General features: G+C 37.8%; 1 protein-coding gene across 1 annotated transcript in view; it reads left to right on the forward strand.

Annotated features, from left to right (window-relative positions):
* The window catches only part of COL22A1 (collagen type XXII alpha 1 chain), a 523,255-nt gene that overhangs the window by 132,213 nt on the left and 373,069 nt on the right, over positions 1-17,973 (forward strand). Inside the window, exon 5 of the mRNA XM_027845270.1 lies at positions 12,104-12,227. Coding sequence (XP_027701071.1) covers positions 12,104-12,227 — 124 coding nt within the window. The remainder of the gene's footprint in view (positions 1-12,103; positions 12,228-17,973) is intronic.

Genomic DNA, 17,973 nt, shown 5'->3' on the forward strand with positions numbered 1-17,973 from the left:
ATCACAACGCATGTATAAACTTGGATCACCTCCTCCCACCAATGCATGGGGACAATGGACGCACACAGAACTCTAATAGAGAGGCACAGGAGTAAGGACAGCCCATGTCACAAGCCATTCACAATTCTGGACTGCAGACCATGATATCCATGGTCTGATTAGGAAAAATCTACCCATCCACAAAACTGCTTCTCTGCTAACTGTTCCCCTTCTGGGCAGCACAGCTGGGCAATTCCACTCCTGCTCTGGAATTGATGAAACAGTGAAAGCTTTATATTCACAATCATTCTTAAATGGTTGCTGAGTAATGCAGGGATGAACAGTGTCTTTAAGCCTGCAAGCCTCTTCTCCTTGGCTCTCTGGGTGTTCAGCCAGCTCTTCACTCAAAAGGATGCTGCATCATTCAATCAATTTCAGCCCTACATGTGCTACAAAATAGTTACAAGGCCTTTTTTTTTCTCCTTTTTTTTCCCTAGAGGTAAGGCATAAAGAATAATTAGGTACTTATTAGCAGCTTCACACCTCAAACTGTAGCCAAAACTATAGTAGTATTCTGCTTTCTTCTTCGATCAATGGACTCTAGACCTCTTCTTCATCTAGCCTACAAGGCAATGCTTCTCTTCCAACCAGTAAGCTCCAACGCTAGCAACTGAAGCATTTCTGTCATCCAACTTTCCTACTCCTGCTTGTGTCTTCATACTTTTTCTGCTACTTTCTTAATTGCTTTTGTTATGCTCTTAACCCCTCTTTTTATTCTCTCAACTCTTCACCTGTTGGATTCTTTGTTACTTCTAATGGCTCAAATCAGAGTCTGCTGATGGTCAGTGACTCAATTTTCCCTAAGGATTTGAAATGGAAAAAACTCACCTTTCTGTTAGTTATGAAATCAACTCTCATTTACTATTCCCAACTGCATCTAAAATTTTAAATGACTTATCACTTCGTGAGTTTTAAACTCTGAAGCGCTAAGGACAATCACATACAATTGAGCTGAGGGACAAAAATGTTTTTCAGTTTCATGTTTCTGCCCTCAAAAAGGTTCCTTCAGTTCATTCTTCTGAGGGGCAGTGCTCCATCTCATTTTCTAATAATCTGTCCTCATATTTTGACAGAAAACTATCCTTTTTATATATATGAATTTATATATTTTAGTGTACAAATTTCTTTTTTTTTCCTAGCTTTTTTAGCAACCAAATAGTTCACATACAAAAAGCATAATACTTCAGGTACTTCAGAAGTTGATTTTATTCTTTATTTTATGTAAAAGTTTATTTTCTGCCCCTTTCAGCAAATCAACTGCTCACATATCAAAGAGCAGTACCTTACATGTGTAAAAGACTTCTCAGTATTTGAAGATGGCTATTATTGTCATTTTTCTTTCTCTGTACCTCCTACAATCTTCTCCCAGCCCAACATCTCCAGTTCTCTCCATATCTCCCCATATGACCTAGTTTCCAGATTCCTCCCCAATCCTGGTTACTTCTCTCTGGATATATCCCAGCCTTCCAGTGACCCTCCTAAAATACTGGGGAGATTTACATCCACAAAACACAGAATAATATGACACTCTGATCAATAATGAGGTATTAGATTTTAAGTTTCAGATTATATGTTGTTATTGGATGAGAAACCTTTCGAGGAGAGAGCTGTAGTCTTAAGACTCAGAATCTAGTCTCTGTTCTCTCATTCATCAGCTGGGGGACCTCAGACAAGTGGTTGAAGTTCTGTGACTTTCAGTTTGCCCTCACAGAATGATTTTGAAGTTGATACCTGATAAATTATTGAAAGCACTCTGTAAACTTTAAAGCACAACATCAATAATAAGGTTAAGTATAGGGTCTAGATATGTGATTTTATTGGGACCTTCTACTTAGGAAAATCCTTCCACCAATTTATGCTGGCATCTTTGCAATTTATATTCTTGGAGTGCTACCTGTAGCAATGAGAAATTAAGTGGATTTCCCAGAATCATCCTGCCTGGATGTGTTGGAAACAGGACTTGAACCCAGGTCTTACTAGCTTTATAAAAAAAAAAAATATTTATTTTTCACAATTTTTTAAAAATTTTTAGTTCCAAATTCTCTTCCTTCTCCCACCCACCACCCGTCCATTGAGAAGGCAAGCAAATTATATCAATTATACATGTGAAATCATGTAAGATATTTCCATATTAGTCATATTTTTAAGAGCAAAAAAATAAAGCAAGAAAATTACATTTCAATTTGCACTCATTATTCATCAGTTCTCTCTCTGGAGGTGGATAGCATTTTATGGTCAACTTCTTCTTGTGTTTGCTCATTTTCCCCACCCTATTTCTTGACTTTGAACTTTATTTTAAGCTGGGTTCTACCTGCCTGTGGTTGGGAAGTCACCATCCCAAGCTTCGGGCTTTTTTTGTGCTGATGTTTTCAGAGCTAATTTTAGGGCCCTGCAATTCTTCAATGCTTTCAAGGTAGTGTGATCCAGAGAGAGATGTAGTCACTGCTCTCCTGGTCTCTACTCTGGTCTTTACTTTGCTCCCCTGCATTGGAAAGCGTCATCACTCTTCTTGACCCCAGAACTATGACCTGGTCTCCTGCTCTCCTGCAGTCACCTTGCTAGTACACCTCTCTGCCTTAGAACTGTGACCAGGGTTCCTTTCCCCTTGTGATTGACCACAAGCACTACTCTCTGCTCTTAAACTGTGACTCAGAACTGGATATGGGCAATAGAAGTGCCAGTCAGTGCCAGCTGCACCCAGTGTCACAAAAGATCGCCCTGTAATCTCTTTCTGACCGATTGTTTGACCCTCTTCCCATGTCTGGATTCAGAGGTACCCAAAGCTCTGCTATCCCTGGCCCACCACTGGTGCTGCTGAGATGCTCTGGGCTGGCTCTTACCCAGATATCACAGACCTCTCCTGAAGACCTCCAAAGTTGTCTGAAGTTGGAAAAATGTCTCATTCTGACCTTTTGTTGGTTCTGCTGTTCCAAAATTTGATTTAAAGAGTTATTTTTAAATTTTCTGGAGGAGAACGATAGGAGAGTTTAGTTGTGTTGCTGCCTATACTCTGCCATCTTGGCTGAGAGTGTCTTCCTGACTTTAAGGAGGGATCTTTCCTATGCCATGATGTATCTCACATCAATAATAATGATAACTATTGTTATTATTATGTTCTATACATAATATAGAATAGATATACACCATTCAGTATAAAATATGTGTATATAAAAATATTGTCATTTCACATGTATAAAATGATAATAATTATTAACACCTATTCACAAAGCACCTTAAAATTTGCAATGTGCTTTCCTCACAACAACCTTACAAATACCAATGTTATGATCTTCATGAAGAAACCAAGACTGAGAGAGATGAGGTGATTCACGTGACTGTCAGTTGTTAGTATTATTAAATCTTTTTCCTAAGTAAGAAAATCTCAAAACCCAGGGGAAATATGCCAACTTCTAGAACTTTCCCTAGCAATTTTTGTGCCTGGGGCAAGTTGCTGGTAGTAGAGATGGGACTGGAGCAGCTTCAAGCCTGGGGGAGAAAGCTTTTCCTGAGGCCTCCATGAGGTTTCTAGGCTGAAAAGGTAGGTTTGTTGTTGGGAGGGCAAGTCAGGAAGCAAGAGAAGGAAGAGTGCTTCAGGACATTAAGAGGGGTCTGTACTTTGAGGGGGAAGGAAATGTGGCTTAAAGTACAGGTATAATGAGTCCTCTGCTACTACCACTGCCACTGGGACTGGGACTAGGCACGGGCATGGGCATGGGGTTGGTGTGCAGGGGTAGGAATAGTAGGGAAGGAAGTTTTGAGTGGAAGTTTTCACCATGGATCACAGCCCTGAGTTCAGTTATGACATAGTTCTGTAGACCACTTTGATCATGATTAAAGCTAAGACAAATTTATTTTGTAGAAAAAAGATGGGGTGACTTTGATAGGTGTGGATAAAGTAGGCAGAATCTTCCATGGGCTTAGTTGAAAACATACTCTCTTTTTTATATCTTTATAGGAGAGAAAAAAAAGATTAATCATATCTTGGTAGGTGGAATGGAAATAAGGTCAGGGGAAAAAATCCTTAATTGAGATTCAGTATTGAGTTCCAGAAAGTTAAATCTCTGAAGATGCCAAGAAGGTAAATTGGTTTTGTCCAAGTTTGACTATAGACAGAAGAGTGCTTTAAACAAACATAATTCAACTCAAGCATTGAGTAAGCATCTACTTGGTGCAAGAGGCTGAGGATGCAAAGACAAAAATGAAATAATCTTTGCCCTCAAGGATCTATACTACTCTGAAGGAAGATAATACTCACACTGATGAGTAAATGCAAAATATATAGAAAATGAATAACAAGTAAATCGTGGGGGAGGCACTAACAATTTAGTCAGTTGGGAAAAGTTGTTTATGGGTCTTGAGCTGACCCTTGAAAGGAGCTAGGGAGAAGGGGAACATTCAAAAGCATGGAGGACAGCTTATACAAAGGCCCAGGCGTGGGAAATAAATGTCATGGATGGAAAACTAAAACAAGACCACTGTGGCTGGAACAATGAGTGTTAGGAGAAATCACAATCAGCCTGGAAAGACCAGCAAAGTCTATGAAGGGTTTTAAATATCCAACAGAGCAGTTGTCATTTTATCCCAGAAGAAATAGGGAGCTTCTTGAGAAGCATGGTAGGGTCAGACTGGTGCTTTAAGAATATTATTTTGTGTGCATACCCTTTGACCCGGTAATAGCACTTCTAGGGCTGTATACCAGAGAGATCATACAAATGGGAAAAGGACCCACATGTACAAAAATATTTATAGCAGCTCTTTTTATGGTGGCAAAGAATTGGAAATTGAGAGGATGCCCATCAATTGGGGAATGGCTGAACAAGTTGTCGTATTTGAATGTGATGGAATACTATTGTGCTATAAGAAATGATGAACAGGCTGACTTTAGAAAAACCTGGAAAAACTTGTATGGTCTGATGCTGAGTGAAGTGAGCAGAACCAGGAGAAAGTTGTACACAGTAACAGCCACGTTGTGCGATGACTAATGTTGATAGACTTAACCCTTCCAAGCAAGACAAGGACCTAAGACATCTCCAAAGGCCTCATGATGGAAAATACTATCCACATCCAGAGAAAGAACTATGGAGTTTGAATGCAGATTGAACCATACTATTTGCTGTTTTTTTTTTCTTCTGTTGTGTTTTGTTTCCTCTTTCTGGTGGTTCCTCCTATTGGTTCTAATTCTTACCTACAACATCACTAATGTGAAAATATGTTTAATAGGAATGTATATGTATAATCTATATCAGATTTCACGCCATCTTGGGGAGGGAGGGGGAGAAAATTTGAAACTCAAAAGCTTATGGAAGTGATTGTTGATAATTCAAAATAAATTAATTTAAAAAAAAAAAGAATATCATTTTGGTAACTGTGTGGAGAATGAGACGTCAGAGAAAATAGAGCTTATTTCCTTCAAGCCTTCAGTAAGATATCACTTACTATATTGGACATTTCTTGATCTCTCCAGTATTTTTCCACAAAAAATATTACCTGATTTATGTGTTTATTTTGTCTGTGTGTATACATACGTGATATGAATGTATATATATATATACATATATATAATGTCTACATCATATGTATTTATGTATACACACATATATTTGTGTTTGTGTGTCTTTTTATCCGCAAGGCCTAGCAGAATGCCTGGAACACTTCAAAATACATGTTGATCTACCTACGGCTCTCAATCAATTAAGAAGCTAAGGCTATTATACCAGGAATGGGTGGTGGAGGCTGATTTAAATATATTCAGAAAAATTATAAGCATTATTAACCATATTAATAACAAAAACAACAACAAAATCACATGATCATATCAATGAATGTAGAAAAAGTTTTTCAAAAGTTAGAGCACACATTTCTATTAAAAAAAACACTCAAGCATGGGAATAAATGCAAATTAGAAGTATCTATCTAAAAAAAAAAGAAGTATCTATCTAAAACTAAGAGCCAGTGTTTTCTGTAATGGGGAGAAGCTAGAAGACTTCCCAGTAAGTTCAGACGAAAATAAAATAACAAAATTTATTAGTTAAATGGATTGATAGTGAATGAATGAATAATAGATAACTAAATATTTGGATAAATGAATGAATGGATGGATGGATGGATGGAAGAAGCTGCTATGGCTACAGTGAAGGCAAAGATTGATGAGGGCCTAAATTAGAATGATTGTTATATAAATGAAGAAGAAGGAGAAGAGCCTAGAACTGGAAAAGTTCCTCAAGGAATAGAAAATAATCCTGTCCTAAAAACGACCTTGGGAGTTTTTGGTCTCTCATTTTATCTTACCAATTTCTATCTCATATCAGAATGATTTATGCGCATCCTGTTTTGATTCTGTCTCTTATAAATACTCATTTGAGTGCTTACTGTATGTAGAGGTGGAGTTGGGTACCGGGGAGATTCAGAATTTGGATCAGTAATTGTTCCTGTCCTCATGGAACTCAGTTTAATAGAAGGATAAAACATTAACATAGACAACTATGTTGTTACTGAGTCATTTTTCAGTCGTGCCTGACACTTTCTGACACCATTTGGGGTTTTCTTGGCAAAGATACTGGAGTGGTTTGCCATTTCCTTCTCCAGTTCATTTTACAGATGAGGAAACTGAGGCAAACACGGTTAAGTGCCTTGCCCACACAATTAGTAAGTGTCAGAGGTCAGATTTGAACTCACGAAGATGGGTCTTCCTGATTCCAGATCTAACCACCTTGCTAGATAACCGTGACTAGATCAACAGTCACACCAAGCTATATGATGTCTGAGAAAGCAGACTGTTACTGACTAGAGAAATTATGAAAAAGTCTCTGAAAGAGATTGCATTTTTTTATTTATTGAATTAGTTACATTTTAATCAATTTAAAAGAATTTATTAAGCACCTACTGTATGCCAGGGTTATAGGTTCTGGGACGTAGAGTTAAAATTAAATAGTCCTTGCCTTTAAGGAGCTGACATTCTTTAAGAGGTAATGCCGCATACATATACAAATATGTGCACAATGTATACAAAATAAACATAAGGCACTAGTTGTTTTGGGAAATGAGGAAAGAACTCAAGTTGGAGATAGAATTTACCTTGAAGAAAACTAAAGATTCTCCTAGAGGTGGTGATAAAAAAGGAATATGTTCTAGATCCAAGGACAACCCATACAAAAGCATGGAGATGGGGAATGAAATGTTGTATATGAGAGGCATAAAGTTAATTTTGACTGGTATGAAGAAGGTATGAAATGGAGTAAATGGGGAGATATTATTTCATCTCATATCTCTAATTTCATGTTATGTCTCTCTTATGGACTCCAGAGATTTTAATTTATGTTGTAGTAATTTATGTGATTTATGTGGTAATTTGTCATTCTTTCAACTATACTGTGATTTCTCTTTTTTTCTATTAAATATTTATTTATTTATTGAGGTTACATTTGAGTTCCAGGCTGTTTCCCTCCCTTGCCTCAATCCTGCACTAGAGGCCAGCATTTGACGTGTGTGCGCGCGCGCACGTGTGTGTGTGTGTGTGTGTGTGTGTGTGTGTGTGTGGTTCCATATATCAGTTCTTTCTCCTTTCTCTGGAGATGAATAACATTTTCCTTCATAGGTCCTTTGTAATTGATTTGAATATTCATATAACTTAGAATAGCCTAGTCCTTTGCAGTTACTCTTTGAACAATATTGTTGTTAGTATATACAATGTTCTCTTGGTTCTTATATGCTAATTTCCTGAGGACATGGACTAAATCTTTTCATTTGTATATTCTTCACAGTGCCTCGGGATTTGCATGCACTAATCCTTTTTAAAAAAAAAAATATGGTATTTTATTTTCCCCAAGTAGGAGTTAAAGCAATTTTTAACATTTGCTTTTTTTAAAGTTTTGAATTCCAAATTCTATCCCTTCTTTCTTCACTTCCCACTCCCCTCTCTGAGATAGTAAGCAATCCTCCCATATAGGTTATACATATGCAATCGTGTAGAACATTTCCATATTAGTCATTTTGTACAAGAGAGATTAGAATTAAAAAAAAAGAATGAAAGTGAAAAGTAGCATGCTTCAGTCTGTATTCAGACAATATATGTTCTTTATCTGGAAGCAGATAGCATGCTTCATCATAGTCCTTTGGAATTGTCTTGAATCATTGTACTGCTGAGAATTGTTAGGTCATTCAACAGTTCTTCATCATACAATATTGCTGTTATTGTGTACAATGTTTTTCTGCTTCTGCTCACTTTGCTTTGCATCAGTTCATGTAAGTCTTTCCAGGTTTTTTTCTGAAATCATCCTACTTGTCAATTCTTATAGCACAATAATATTCCATCACAATCATATGGCACAGGTTGTTTAGCCGTTCCCCAATTTATGGGCATCCCTGTGATTTACAATTCTTAGCCGCCACAAAAAGAGCTGCTATAAATATTTTTTTTGTACAAATAGCTCCTCCCCACCCCCGACCCAGCCTTTTTGTCTTTGAGATGACAGACCTAGCCATGGTATTGTTAGATCAAAGGGCATGCAGTTTTACAGTCCTTTGGATGTAGTTCCAAACATGTAGTAGTGCTTAATAAATGTCCATCAAATTGAATTGAACTTAGAAATCTTGGAGAATAGAATCTAATATACAATAGTATATTGGGAGAAAATAGGACAGAGATCATTAGAGCTGCAAAGGACCTTAAAATAGAGATTATTATAACATAGATTATGAAGTACTAAGTCTGGAAGTAAGGGACATTTTTTTTTTTGGCAATTGGGGTTAAGTGACTTGCCCAGGGTCACACAGCTACTAAGTGTCAAGTGTGTGGTCTGAGGCCAGATTTGAACTCAGGTCCTCCTGATTTCAGGGCCGGTACTCTATCCACTGTGCCACCTAGATGCCCCAGGGACATGCTAATATAGGGTGCTAGAATGTTAAAGCCAACAGCCTTCTCATCCTAGAATATCATTCTGCCCCGGAGTCCCTCTCCTGTCATTGATTAGTTACTCCTAAAAGCTCCATTTTTTAAAAAAAAAGTGACCACGCTAGCAGTGTTCACTCCATTCCTCTTTGGGCCCCACTCCTGATTATCTGGACTTCTTTCTCTACAGTGAGCCCTGGTGGACATCTGCTCTCTTCCCTCTCCTTACCCCTCTTTTCAATTCTCCTTTGTGTGTTATCTTCCCCAATTTGCATATAAGTTCCTTGAGGGAAGAATTTCTCTTTGTGCTTGTATTTATATCCCCCATGCTTAGCACAATGCCTGTAAGTGCTTAATGTATGCTTGTTGACATAGATATTAAAACTGAGATGAGCCTTGGAAGACAATGTGTTAGATATCAATCAATCAATCAAGAATATATTAAGTTCCTACTATGTGCCAGACATTGTGTTAATCATTGGGATGCAAAGAAAAAAATGCAACATTTCCTGCCTTCAAGGAGCTCACATTCTATCAAGGGAGGTAGGCACCTACATAAGTAGATACAAAAGATATAATAAATAAAAAATAATATTGCGGTAGGAAGTTGTTACTTTATTTGCATTTTGAAGGAAACTAGGGATTCTAAGTAGCAGAAATGAGGAAGGAATATAATTCCAAGCATAAGGGACAGAAATAAAAGTGATCAAATGTATAATGTTAACTTCTACAGAGGTGCTTAACCTGAGATTTTTAAATTTGTTTTAAAAGTTTATTTTGAATAACTGTTTTAAATATAATTGGTTTTACTCATAATCCAAAATTTTATGCTTTTTAAAACATGATTCAGACAAGGGGTTCATCATATAAATTTTTCACCAGACTGGCCAAGGGGGCTATGATACACACACAAAAAGATAAGAATAGAGGCGTGGAAGAGAAAGGTGATGGATTGCCTTAAGTCACATAGAAGGTCAGTGGTGGAGTTGGAATTGGAAACCATGTTTTCTGAGGGTCCAACACTTTCATTTAGAACCATTATACTGCTCTGCTCTGATGAACATTTAATTTGTAATTTGAGTCTGGCTTGTCTGTCAAATCATTTCTTTTCCAGCCACTGAGTACTAAGCCATATTCAGGGCCCAGTTACCGGATATGGAGACCAGATGGATTTAGGGAAACATTTTTCTTGATTTTCTCAGATCTAGCAAACCAGGTAAATGACTGTTCATAGAGAACTTTTGCTGACAAGCAGAAAAATCAGATCTTATCACAAGTAACATTTGGGAAGAGAGGGATGTTTTACACATTCCCTGAGGAGACTACATCATTCATTACATAAACACTCATTAAATGTCTACTAAGACCACATCCCTAGGTCCTGAGGTATAACCCAACCCTGCTGGAATGAAGTCAAGACCACAAACACTGACCTCTGCAAAATGCTAATAACTGGCATTTAATAAGAGGTTGGCCTGGTTATTCTGTAGCAATAATGCTGAGTAGAATTTTAATCTCCTCCCACCTTCTGCAAGCAGCCTTTCTAGTATCTTATCCTTATGTAGCGCACTGCTATTTCAATTTAACCTGTATATATCTTATTTTTACATAGATGTCAGCATGTTGTCTCTGCTATTTGACTGTGAACAGCCCGAAGGCAGGGACTGTTTTTTGCCTTTTTTTTGTATCCTCAACACTTAGCTCATTGCTTGCTTGACATGGTTATTGATTGTTGACTGACTTCCTGACCTTTCTCACTCTCAGATGGTCCATCTTCTTTTCTCCAGCTGAGCTAGGACTTAATCAAGGAATCTCAGAATGGAAGCAGAATTTGTCCTCTGGTCCAGCCCTTAGCTCGATCAGAATCCCCTTTACAACATAATAAACAAATCATTTAGCTTTTGCTTAAAGACTCCTAAAAAAGTCTAATCCACTACCTCTCAACTCTCCCCAATTAGATTGTAAGCTGCTAGAGGGAAGAGACTGTCTATGCTTTTTGTTTCCCCAATGCTTAGCAAAGTGCTTGACACATGGTAGATGCTTAATAAATGTTGATTGATTGATTGACTGTGTTGATGTGTTTTTCTACCATAGCCTGTTCAGCATTTGTTAATTTTTTGGGGTCACTTTTGCCAATCTGATAGAATACAGAGTCAAAAATCATGAAATAATCTAAATGGCAATAATAAAAATAAATGCAGATAAAGAGGGCCTAGCTATTCCAAATTTCAAGCTATACTTTCAGGCAGTAATTCTTAAAGCAATATGATCTTAAAAAAAGATCTCTCTTAAAAAAAAAGAGAGGTCAGTAGAAGAGTTTAGCTATACAACATACAGAAGCAAATATATCCAATAGCCTAGTATTTGATTTAAACCCAAAGACCCTAACTACTGAGATAAAGATCCACTGATTGACAAAAACTGATTGGAAAATTGGAAATCAGCATGGAAAAATTTAGATTTAGACCAACACCTTATACAAAAATAAGCTTCAAGTTGTTCCATGATTTTTATGTAAGAGCTAAAATTGTGAACAAATTTGAGAAACATGAAAACAGTTACCAAACATATATAAATATTAAGAAAAGTTCATGATCAAACGAGGGACGGAGACCCTTACAGGAGATAAAATGGATAATTTTGATTACATAAAATTTAAAAGCTTTTGCACAAACAAAACCAATAAAGCTAAAATTAAAAAGGCAAAAAAATGGGTAAAAATTTTTTGCAGCAAGTTTCTCTGATAGAAGTCTCATTTCCAAGATATATAAGGAATTGATTTAAATTTATACAAACACAAACCATTTCCCAGTTGATAAATGGTCTAAGGATATGAACAGTCATTTCTCAAAGGAAGAAACACAGGTTATCTATAGCCATATAATAAAATGCCCCAAATTACTCCTTATTAAAGAAATGCCAAAATAACGAAATTGTGAGATTCTACCTAAAATATGGCATCAAGAATGGAATGCCACACTCCAGATGTGGTCCAACTAGGGCAGAATACGATGGAACTATAACTTCCCTTCTTCTGTACACTATGCCTAACCTTAAACCTAAGACTATAATAAATTTTCTAGAAGCCACATCATGTTATGGCTTTCCCTTGAATGTATAGTCAACCAATATTAGTCTTGCATCTTTTTTCATGTATTCCTCTTTATTTCCCTACAGGGATGTATTTCCCCAAGGTCTACCTGATGAGTATGCTTTTGTCACTACCTTCCGGTTCAGGAAAACTTCACGAAGAGAAGACTGGTATATTTGGCAAGTCATTGACAAATATGGAATTCCACAGGTATGTTGTCATCATCCCTTCATCCATTGACTGGTTTTCCTATGCTTATAGAACAATTTGTTTATTTTTGTCTTTGGATACATAAACTCTGCTTCCCAGAGTCCCAGTCATTCAGAGATAGGGCTGAATCGGACTACTTGATATTAGTTCACTGGATTTGATTGCTGTAACTTTCAAGTCAGTTTCTTGGTTTGAAATAGGGGAAGGGCAATAAAAAAAAAAAGAGAGAGAGAGAAAGAACTTTGGATAATTGAATGGCTAGATGCTGGAACCTGGTACCTGTGGCCTACTGCCCTACCTGGCTACCTTTAAGTACCAACCAAAATCTCCTGTTCTAAAGGAAGACTTTCCCAACCCTTCTTAATTTTATTTCCTATTTATTCTGTATATAACCTGTTTGTATATTTTTGTTGTCTTTCTCTATTACCTTGTGGTCTCCTTGAGGGCAGAAACTATCTTTTGTTTCTTTTTTATCTCCAAGGCTTAGCGCAGTACCTGACATATAATAAGGGCTTAATAAATGTTGATTGATTGACTATGGGTTCAGTGCTTTTAGCTGAAGACGCAGAACCCTCTTGGTGTGATAAGGGAGGAGGTCCCTAATGACTATGTACTATTTATTTTCCTGATGAGTGTTTAAGCAGCTTGATGAGGAGAGTAAAAATATTGTAAAACCAAGTAAAATAGGTGCTATTTCTATTAGACAGATGCACTGATTGACAGACAGTATCAGAGAAAACTTATCTGAATAACAGAGGACTCAGCAATGAGGATTGGCATTTATGTGCAAGGCATATGAATTTATGGCTATGCAGATTGGACTTCAAGAGAAAGGCACAATGGCTAACATTATTTTTATTTTTACTAGACTGATGATATCACTAATGTAGGGAACTCACAAAGAGGGACTTCCTCTGTCAGTGCAGATTAGTGCCTTCCCTTCAACCTAGAGTTTTAGTGAATTGCCTGGGACCCTGGAAGATTAAGTGACATGCTATGGGTCACTCAACTAGTATCTGTTAGAGAGAAAACTTGAATCAGGTCTTCGTGCGTCCAAGGCCAGCCCTCTAGCCATTACACAATACTACCTTTTGGATGTCATACTGCTTCCATAAAAAAGGATGTTTTCTCAAATGGAGACTTTATACGGTATAAACTGACATTTATTAACCCTTTGTGTTTCTCCCAATGCACTGTTTATTTTTTTGATCTAATCTGTGTTGACTGCCTCCTAACTTTGACTACTACTCTTCCCTCTACTTAACACTTCTTCCCAGGCCTTTGGATTTTTGGCCCTGGTGAAATTTTTGGTTTAACCCTGGAAAAGTACTCTGAGATCTATCTCAGCTTGGACCAGGCTCATTGCCTAGTATTTCCTCTTTTTCTAGTGCTGTTAATTACCTCCTATCATGTCATGGGTCATTCTTTAGGACTGGAATGGAACTTAGGCAAGTTATTTGTGTCAAATGTTGGCCTTCTCTAGTGCAAGGTTGGGAGGGAGAGAAGAAAACAGATTGGAACTCAAATGTAACAAAAAAAAATTTTAGAAAAAGAAAAAAACTTTTTTTGCAAACTATAAGTATTTCTAATATATCTAATATGTGTAATTTATCAGTATTGTCATTTCTTTCACTCTGACAGATCATAATTCCCCCCTAAAGTTAGTAACTAGCCTTTGAAAATTATTGTTGCCAACTTTATCACACCATGGCCAACCAGGTGGTGAGCCTCTCTAAATGTAACTAGACTGGTCCTTGGAGAAAGCCAAAACAAAAACCACAATACATACATGGCTATCATGAGGACTATCACTGACCCTTTCCAGCTTAAGAAAACAATTGTACTCTTAAATCCGTGTGGGTTTAGGGATGCCTATGTATAGGGTATTTGCATATGTAGGTAAGGGGTAGTTATATCAATGTCCCCCTCGCCAGAATCATCTAGCCTATATATTTTCCACAAGAGTAACATATCTCCTGACTCCCTTTCTAGAGTCATCCTTTTCCATTCTTTTCCTTGTCCTTCTCCCTTTCCTTCTCTTTCTATCCTTCCCTTCTCTTTGCTTCCCTTTTTTTCCCTTTTCCTTCCCCACTCTCTCCATGATTGGAAGTGCAAGAGATATTCATGGACTAATAATGAAAACGGTAGCTATTATTTATATAGCATGTTAAGGTTTCAAATTGATTTATGAATATTATCTTGTTAGATTCTCACAAGAATTCTAATTATAAAAGATATAATTATCCCCATTTTACAGATGAGAAAACAGAGGCAGGTTGAGGTGAAGTGACTTGGCTATGTTCACATAACTAGTTAGTGTCTGAGGCCATATTTGAACTTGAGTCTTCCTGACTCCAAGTCCAGCTCTTTATACAATGTGCTATCAAAGCTGATCGTTATAGGAGTTTTAATCTGCTCCATTTCCCACCTGGACAGGTTCACCTTTCTTTAGGAAGCCTGGTGGCCCTCACAATTTCCTGTGTTAGTACCATACTTAGTACAAATGGACTCTGCAGCTCAGAATTCCTGAGCTTGAGATCTACCAGCCTTGGCCTCCCTAGTAGAAGCAATTATAGGCATGTAACACTATCCTTGACTCCAGAATTATTTCCATACTAGATCATGGAATGCAGTAATTTTGGCCCAGAGTGTTTTGAGTTAAATATTTCTCCCTCTCTCAAATATCATTCTATCTTTATTTTGTCCACTTCTTCACTCTGACTTTTACTTTTCAACTGCTATTTTCCCACTACCTTCCAAAATAATTTTTGGCTTTCCACTTTGATGGGTTGGAGAGGGTGATTTTCAGCTCTCATCTAAATGGGGAATGCAAAACTTGGTAATCACAGTCATCCCAGAAACCAATTGGTGTGTCATCAAAGATCCCATTCTCTGGCAAATTGTTAGCCCCTTTGCTCACACAGATAATGAGACAACCATATGTCAGTCAGTCATCTGCCTTTGTCTTCACCTGGAAAATGAGCTTTTGGAAGATAGATGCCAAATTCTTTTATGAGCCACTATGTTTCCCTTTGGGAAGTATATTTAAAAAGGACATGGCTAAGGCTTTCTCTAATTCTATCCTCTTCATCTGCCATCTGGAAGAAAGAGTATTCAGGACACCTGGGTTCTCTTCTCAGCTCAGAATCACCCTGCTTTAGAAAGGACACTAAACTTTGAGGTAGAAATCCTGGATTCAAACCTTAGCACTAATGATTGACATTGGGTATTGATTGACTTGGCCTCTCAGAATTTCTCCTGCCTTATCTGTAGGAATGAGAATAATAATGCATGTATTTGCACACAATATAAAGTACACATTTAGTGTGCAGGGCTATTGTGAGGAAAATACTTGGTAAACACTAAAGTATCAAATACAGGTGAGAGCCCAAAGGGACCTCAGTGTATCTGGAAGATAGCCTTATCCCCATTTTGCATACCTAATTGAGACTTGGAGAACCTCTCTGAATCACCCAAAGCTGTATGGTGGTGGTGGACTCTATTGCTAGTCTCTTGTATTACTCTTTTCACTACCCCATTCTGGTGTTTTGCCCTTTCTGATACTAATTCTATAACTCTGAGTCAAGTTACTTTCTCTCTTTATGTCTCAGTTTTCTCATCATTTCATGCAGTAACATGCAGGGTTTAGAATAAATGAATCTCTAAGGTCCCTTCCACTGCTAATACTCCATGTGCCAGGTTTCCTTCCAGTTGTAACATTTTATAGTTCTGTGATTCTATAGACCAGGGAGTAGGTGGTACCTTAAATGTTCAGTCATTTTTCAGTTATCTCAGACTGACTTCATTTGGAATTTTCTTGGCAAAGATACTAGAATGGTTTGCCATTTCCTTCTCCAGCTCATTTTACAATTGAGGAAACTGAGGGTCACACATCTAGTAAGTGTCTGAACCTGGATTTGAACTCAAGATGATGAGTCTTTTTTACTCCAGGGCCATCACTCTGTTCACTGAGCCACTTAGCTGCTCAGGTTCATTTAAATAAGATGGAAGCTGGTGAGGATATAATTATCTCAAAGGACAACATGCCATCTTCTCTAGCCCTGCATCCAAGTCAATGGAGGGTCAACATCTAACTGCCACTTCTCAAGGCATGGCAGAAGTGAAAGAATTTGAACTTGAATTTGAGTACTTGTCAGGTATAACATAGAAGGGATGCCTTTTGTAGACCTACTAGATGGTTGCTAAGATCCCTTCCAATTCTCAGATGCTGTGATTTGGTGAAGTGAAGCCTTGACATCCTAATTTTTGGTTTGTCATCTTTGACTTGAACTAGAGTACGGATCTAACTTAGCCCATTTCTCCTAGATCAGGAACCCACAGTGTTTGCTACTACTAATATTTAAAGTTCTTTAATGTTTTAAAAGTACCATAATTTCACTGGGGTAGAAAGTCTTCTTTTTTCCCTTCCCTTTCCCCCCTTTCCCTTCCCTTCCCTTCCCTTCCCTCCCATTCTCCTTTCTTGTCTTCCCATGTCTTTTCATTTTCCCCTCTCCACTCACCTCCAAGCCATATTCTCTATAGCCATCTTACTGTCTCACTACACCGTTTCCTACTCCAATCTCCTGTCCTGTTCTCTAGTTTTAGAACCATGATCCATGATCAGTTTAACTATCTCATTTTTCCTGGATTGGAGAGGAGGGAGAGAAAGGGATGGGAAAACTGGTCACTATACTAAATACGTAAATAATATTGTCTCATTTGATCCTCACAACATTCCTTTGAAGTAGGTCCTATCACTGTACCCATTTTTATATTTGCAGAAGTTGAGGCAGATAGAAGTTAAGTGACTTGGCCAGGGTCACACAACTAGTTAGTGTCTAAGAGCAGAAAATATCATCAATCTATCCCTCTGTGACCTCAAAAGTTGACTGTAACTTTCAAGACTAAAGTTTTGCCACTGACTACCACTCTCCTATGTGTGTTGCTTCCTTCTTAAGACTAAAAACTCTTGAAGGACAGAACTCCCTTTTCAATGATTACATTTTTACCAGTGTTGCTATATGATAAAGTGACCTGGAATACTGCAGTTTCTGAAGAATTAAAGATGAGCATCACACAGATGACACTAGAGAGGAGAATGTTGTGGTGAGCAGGTTGCACCATCTGAGGAACTCTATGTAATAATAATAAAGGCCCTTATTAAGGCATTTTATGATAAAAGGAGAAGATGGTCAGGTTATATGGCAAGAGGGAGAGAGGATTGCTGGACTGCTAGAATGATCCATTGGTACCCTTATGATTTCAAGAAAAAGCCAGGAGGGCTCCAGCATGTTGGGTTGTCCCTGAATAGCGAACTTTGGAAAAATCATGATCAAGAGTGAGCAAGAATGGCTGGGATTCAGGTTGCGACATTGGATGGCCCTCCCAAATCAGAAATGGCAAAGTGCTGGAGTTCCCAAAGTGAATAATCTTCTCAGTGGAGGTCAACCATTTATTGTGATGTAGCCACAGAAGAGCAGTAGACTTATAATCAATATGGGAACTAGATTTGAACCCCAGCTTTACCATTTACTGCTTGGGTAAGTCACTTTATCCTTTGAACTTCAGTTTCCTCGACTGTAAAATGGAGCAGGGGGACTGAATATGTGTGGTTCCTGGATCACAAAATTGTGAGGGAAAATACTTTTATAAGTGCTATAGAAATGTAAGAGAGCCATCCTCAAAGCCAGGAATTTTTCAGTCAAGTCTGACTCTTTATGACCCTACTTGAGGTTTTCTTGGCAAC

Source organism: Vombatus ursinus, unplaced genomic scaffold (genome assembly GCF_900497805.2).
Source record: "Vombatus ursinus unplaced genomic scaffold, bare-nosed wombat genome assembly UNPS02005236.1, whole genome shotgun sequence".
In the NCBI taxonomy this organism is placed as follows: Eukaryota; Metazoa; Chordata; class Mammalia; order Diprotodontia; family Vombatidae; genus Vombatus; species Vombatus ursinus.